The sequence below is a fragment of the Meriones unguiculatus genome, chromosome 4 (assembly GCF_030254825.1).
Source record: "Meriones unguiculatus strain TT.TT164.6M chromosome 4, Bangor_MerUng_6.1, whole genome shotgun sequence".
NCBI classification, from domain to species: Eukaryota; Metazoa; Chordata; class Mammalia; order Rodentia; family Muridae; genus Meriones; species Meriones unguiculatus.
In genome coordinates this window covers 13,887,425-13,893,424 of record NC_083352.1, presented here as the reverse complement: position 1 = coordinate 13,893,424, position 6,000 = coordinate 13,887,425, and the positions used below count along the sequence as shown (strand labels likewise).

The following is a 6,000-nucleotide window of genomic DNA, read 5'->3' as shown; positions in this document are numbered from 1 at the left end:
TGCTATTTAAGGATTCAGTAGCTCTCTAAAAAATTTAAATATGAGACCTCTATCAACCCGAAGCCCAAAGTCATACTTCTTAATACATAAGCAAAGTCTTTGAGAGTGAGTTGAATCTACATGAAGGCAGAGCCAAAAGTCAAGAGACGTATGTAACAAGATCATCAGTGCTCTGAACTTTCCTTACACTTTGTGCTCGAACCCTGGGATCATCCTTAAATTGCTAGTATTTGGAGCCAGAATTTTGTAAGTAAATACGGAATTATTGACTCATTTGCAAAAAGTTTTCCTGAAGGTTCTGATACTTTATATCCAGATTCTGGACTGAGCCTTATAGCCAACATGGAAAGAATATGAACACACAGGGAGCCTAGGCAAGCAATTTATTGGAGACAAAGCAGAAACAAAGCACAGTGGTCATCAGAGGTCTCCCTTGGGCCTCAGAGTACACAGTCATCTTGGTGTCTCTGCCTTAAGCTCAGCGGCAGCAGAACACATAGTTTTTGCCAACCCAGGTGCAGATCCCACTGATGCGTTCCAGGAATTTGCAGGCTCTTGGTCTACAGTGGCACGTCCTCCAGCGATCTCTTGAGGCTGGAGACACACAAAGAGAAGCAGACATTAAGTTTTGAGGGTGAATGGGACTGCCTATGATCCTATGAAGATGTGTGAGACAGCATGAGTGTGCTGCCTTGGCCGCATTACAGCCAGCAGCTCAGTCAACTCAACAAATAACATACTTAAGGAGTGTTGGTAAAGCACTTGAGACCCACGCTGGTGTGACTTTAATGTTGGTCTCCTTTTCTCACATGCATACATACATGTGAGTACACCCTTACACTGATTTCAAGTTCCTGCAGGCAAAGAAAACTTTCTCCGTCTACTTAAGACTACTTATTTTATTCTACAAGATTCTGCTCAGTATTTTCCTTATTTGGTAAAATTCCCAGGTAAAATTTTGCAGCAAACACCTCATGAGAAACAAATTCAATTAAACTTACTTTATTCTTACTGTTACTACTATGAATAAAAAGTAAAAATAGAGTTACTAAGGAAGCCAGACTACTCTTGATGGGATTCCAAGGCAAACTTTCACCCCTATCTCAGGAGACTCCAAGCCTGCATCATACTGGGCACCACCACTCACCTGCATCCTGAAGAGAAAGCCCTGCTGGCCCTCCAAAGGAGATGGTCACATCCTGGTCCTCTACCCCTGGATGCTCCTCAGTTTTAGTCTCCTCATTTGGTGCTGGCAGAGGATCAGCCTGGGCCAGGAAGGCCAGCAGGACAACAGCAGAGAGGAGGACAAGTGTTTTCATGGCTGAGGGTCACCTGGAGGATTGGTGAGCAGGAGCTCAGTGTGTAGAGATGAGGAGGCAGCCTGCATTTATAGGACTGTCATGAGAAGGTGTGAGGACAATCCCCACAATTAGAGAAGTCTCTCATTGATGGGAACTGGGACAGACTGTTGTCCTCAGGATCCCTTTGATGTTCTTCTGTCCTCAGAGCTTCCATCATGATGTTGGTCTCTGTGTTCAGAGACAGCCCTCCCTTCTCACTGATAATGATGAAGGGGCCTTACTCTCTTCTCCTGTTTTCCATCTGCTTCAATATTTACCTTTCAGTGGTCGGGAAAGAAAAGAGGCAGGTATTTCCTAATTTAATAAGCTCATGAGACAAGGGGTTTTGTGTTCTGAAGTTGGAGCCCTCTGTCCTCAGATAGTGTACAACCTGGACTAGACTGAATGCCAGTGGATTGGACAGTCAGTTCTTTGTGTGGTTGGGGGTATTATTACCCTCATGAAAGAAAACTTTGTGAATCACTTCCTCTGGGGCCATTATGAAGACAGTAAGATGTCCTCATCATGCCTCTAGAGAATTGAGCTTGAGAGGAGATGAGGGACAGAGTTGGTCAGAGTGACGCTGGAGCGGGTTGAGTTGAAGAAGCCAGAGTGACTGAATACGTCATGAGTGCATCCTAGCTGTCTTCAGGACACCTGGGAAATGTCAAGTGACGCACTGTCCTGCATGCCTGAGATTCTGTGATTGTTTTACTCTCAGAAAATGTGTACTTACCTACAAGAAACATCTAGAGTGTAGAGAGGCTGTTGTCCTTTTTTCCAATCCCAGGAAGTGCCATGTGTTCATGTATGAACACAATTCTGTACTTTTTTGATCCTTTCTACCTCACTATGTATAAACCAAAAGACACAGAATACACTATTTTCAATCAGCACATGGAATCACAGTGTTTCAAGTTCTAGCCCATATTTATATGTTGACAAATACTGTTCAGTTCTTAAAATGTTTTATTTACAGCTGTGTGAATAGCTAGCAAAGCAGTAAGAATGCTATTTTACATACACATATTTAAACATATATATATATATACACACACACATGGAAATATGATATTGCCTAATGGAACATGACCTCTTAACCTTTTGAATACTTTTAGGCTTAGATTTCTGAGTTTACAAAAAGCACAGCTTTCCAGAAACATAACTGTCTCCCTGACCCTCACAGACTTAGCCTCAGTAGCACTTACTAAAATTTGTATTCTCAAAAGACCACCACACTCATTTGAATGATTTCTATTATTGTGTTTTCACTTTCCATCCTTCCTGCCAGTGTTCAGCGCAGAACTGATCAACTGGTCATTGAAGTCCCATAGTATCCTGAACCAGCAAAATGTATCCTTTAAGGAGAATGCCTTTTGGGAGGTGGCACATGCCTGTAATCTCAGCACTCAGGTAGGCACAGGTAGGAGGATATCTCTGAGTTCAAGGCCAGCCTGGTCTACAAAGCAAGAGTCTAGACAGCCAAGGCTACACAGAGAAGCTCTGTCTCAAACAAACAAAGAAACAAAGAGAAGAAGAATGCCTTTGCCCTTTTAAAGTACGGCAATCAAGTTTTGATCGGTACCAATGCATTCATTTTCTATTGTTTTATGTTCTCTCCTTTGTTTCTTTCCAAACTCTGGTAGCATCCGTTATCTCACTCGAGGAATGACTTCTGCTCATGTGGACACCACAGAAGGTAGAGACCAGAGTCCTTTGTCTGTGAAGTCATGTATGGTCTCGTACATACTTCTGGGATTGTTGAGCCTGTAGGGGAAAGCAGACCTTTATTTTGGGAGTTTTCAGTCTGCTGGAGTTTCACCATCTCTGTGCAGTCTGGTACTGTCTGTGCTGCTTTCCCCATAGATTCTAGCTCCAATCTGATCGGTAAAGATTGACATTTCAGTATCATACTAATTTACATTTTCCTCCTGAAATGATGGCAGAAGTGCACATGCCTAAACAGGGTGTGCACTTGTATTTGGTCAAATGCTCACTTGAGGGAGTGGTTAGCACATTTTTTTCCTTTGAAGAAACAGATGGACTTGTTTTATTGTATTAGTATAAGTGATTTGCCTGGGCGTATACTATGTGTGTGAGCCTGTTGCCTGTGGAGACCAGAATAGGAGCCAAATCCCTTAGGACTGGAACTACAGGATGTTATGAGCTGCTTCGGTGCTGGAACCAAACTTGGGTCCTCTGCGAGAGTGCCAGGTGTTCCTAACCACTGAACCATCCATCCAGCCTCACGTTTTCTCTAATTAAACTTTAGCTGTTGTTCATAAATTCTGGAAGTATTCTCTTAGTACCATTTGTTACAAATCTCCTTAAAGATTATTGCTTTCTCTCTCCTTTTTTTTTTTTTTTCTGCATCAAACAGCCTGGTATTTATTTTTTTCAAATAATATATCTGAGTGTATTTTCTTCAACTGAAATTTGTAAAAACTCGAATTTGTGTGTTTTAGTGACTTGGTGGCTTAACAAAATTCCTGCCACATCCTGTGTTTGAGACAGAGCTGTCCTCCTTATGCACTGCCACAACTGAGGAAGTTCCACCTTCTTGTGGAGGGTGATTAGGATCTTTAATGTTCCAACATACAATATCAAGCAAGACTCTCCAACAAGCAGTCAGGAAATAGGGCTGTGGATGGCGCTGGCAGATTATTGACGGTTGTTGGGGAAATGAAGTTCACTTCTGTTTCTCCTTGTACTTAGTCGGGTCCAAGAACCATCCCAAATTCGTACATTGCCTCTAAAAAATGGAAGTTAAGCACACATGGCCTCTGAAACCTCAGAACCCCCTCCTGACCCACTTGTGCACTCGTCTCTCTTCACAGGCACCTGACTCTGACCGGTGAGATGGGCCGTGGCCTTGAAGGCTTGTTTCTTCTTGTGTTCTCCTGTACTGCATCCTGGACTCTAAGATGGGTGGGCTGATCACCCCTGCACTTATTTTGTGCCTTAAGCAAGTGTACAAAAACTCAACAGGACTCACAGTTACCCTTAATAATCAACTCTGTATCTTTAGCAATGACCATACCTGTGAATTATGACTTGTGATAACTGGCAAAATGTTTCCTTCAGTTACTTCTGGAGAGAATATGTTATTTCCCGGTGGTTTCCCATCAAATCCCAGAGGAGGGAATTAGAAGAGGTAGAGGCCAAGGAGAGAGCTGTGGAAAGACTATCTGTTATCAGATGTCTTTCAACTTTCATCTTCTATCAGGTTCTAAGTGATAAATCAATTCTCCCAATAAAGGACCTAGCACTCTAAAATGCAGAAGTCAAGGTGGACTATAGGGTAGTGGTGAACTCCAAGGGATTTTGCCACAGCCCTCTTGCCTAACCTTTAGTGTCTCTGAGGAAGGCAATTAACCTCTTCAAAGTTCCTTTACAAACCCACAAATATCGGTCAATAAAAGCAGCTGCTTTATTGGGTTGCTGTGTAAACCTCTTATCAGAATAGATAAAAAGATCTTAGCAATCAGTAAATATAAGCTAATATGAATACACTGTAGATATTATATACTTTGAGAATGTTACCTGGCTTACCGTAAGTTTCAAATTATCACAATTTCTGTGAAGTCACACAAAGCTATCCAAACTCTACGTAAATGAAAATTAAGCATTCTCTCTATACATAAGAAGCTGTTGAGTTCAACAGCATTTAAATGTTTTATCCAATAGTTAATGGCTTATTTTGTTAAACTAAGGGGAAACATATTTTCTAGTTTTAAATACCTCAAGGGCTTTATGGCATTAATAATTTATTGTTAAGGAGTGATCACACGAGATAAGCAGTTCTCCAAGTTAAGAGTAAAGAGGATATGTACAAGTTCAGAAGTGAGGCATCAAGTCTCCCCTGAGGATGAGTGAGACCTGGATGAGCTGAGAAGTGATGACAGGTATTGTGAATGTTAATGGCAGGAAGAAGAAACACAGAAGTGCAATGGAGTAATGTGCAGATGTCTCTGACCAGAAGACTATGATGTTAGGAGTGTTGATGGAAAGTGAGTTGTGATTCAGACTAGGCTGAGGAATTTCTTCAGGCTGTAGAGACAAACCTTCTTGTTCTTAGGAACCAATGAAGCCTAGTGAAATTTTAATTATGAAGTCAACACAAGGCTTCTGATTCCTGCCCTGGTTTACACATATTTGCTTGCTCTCTACAAGGAGACCAGAGTGACAGTCAGAAGCCATAGCATGGGCCTGCCACAGAGTTCCCTGGTATGAGCCAGGAAATTTCCATTGGAAATTTCTATGATCAGTGGGATATTTTTTTACGATCTTGTCCATGTAGAGAGTGGTTTTTCTTTTTTCTTTTTTCTTCCATGATGCAACTATCAGTTTCTCCTTGAAATTTCTTCAGAGGTTCATTGTTCTGATGAGTGATGGCATCTGGCTCTGTTGGTGGGACATGTTGACCAAGCCATGTTGCTGGAAAAGCTGTGATATCAATCGGAGCATGTCTTCTGAGCATCACAAACCACAGTGACTCTCAGTTAGTCCAGGAACTGGCAGTTCCTCACCCTTTGTCCAAGTCCAAATGAAATTAAGTATTTGAGATTCATTGGGATCAGACTAAACTAAGAGAGCTTTCTGTGAGACATGAAGCATGCTGTCTGTAACTAAGCCTGGGGAGCCTGTCTCAAAAAAGTTA

General features: G+C 41.8%; 1 protein-coding gene across 1 annotated transcript; it reads right to left on the bottom strand.

The window, feature by feature from the left end:
* Positions 1-413: 413 nt before the first annotated feature.
* LOC132653473 (alpha-defensin 24-like) lies at positions 414-1,369 on the bottom strand. The gene is made up of 2 exons (XM_060381269.1): positions 1,148-1,369; positions 414-594 (listed from the first exon to the last, which is right to left on the bottom strand). Exons 1-2 carry the CDS (start codon positions 1,317-1,319, stop codon positions 479-481), a joined length of 288 nt encoding a protein of 95 aa, XP_060237252.1. The 5' UTR covers positions 1,320-1,369; the 3' UTR covers positions 414-478.
* Between the last annotated feature and the right edge of the window lie 4,631 nt (positions 1,370-6,000).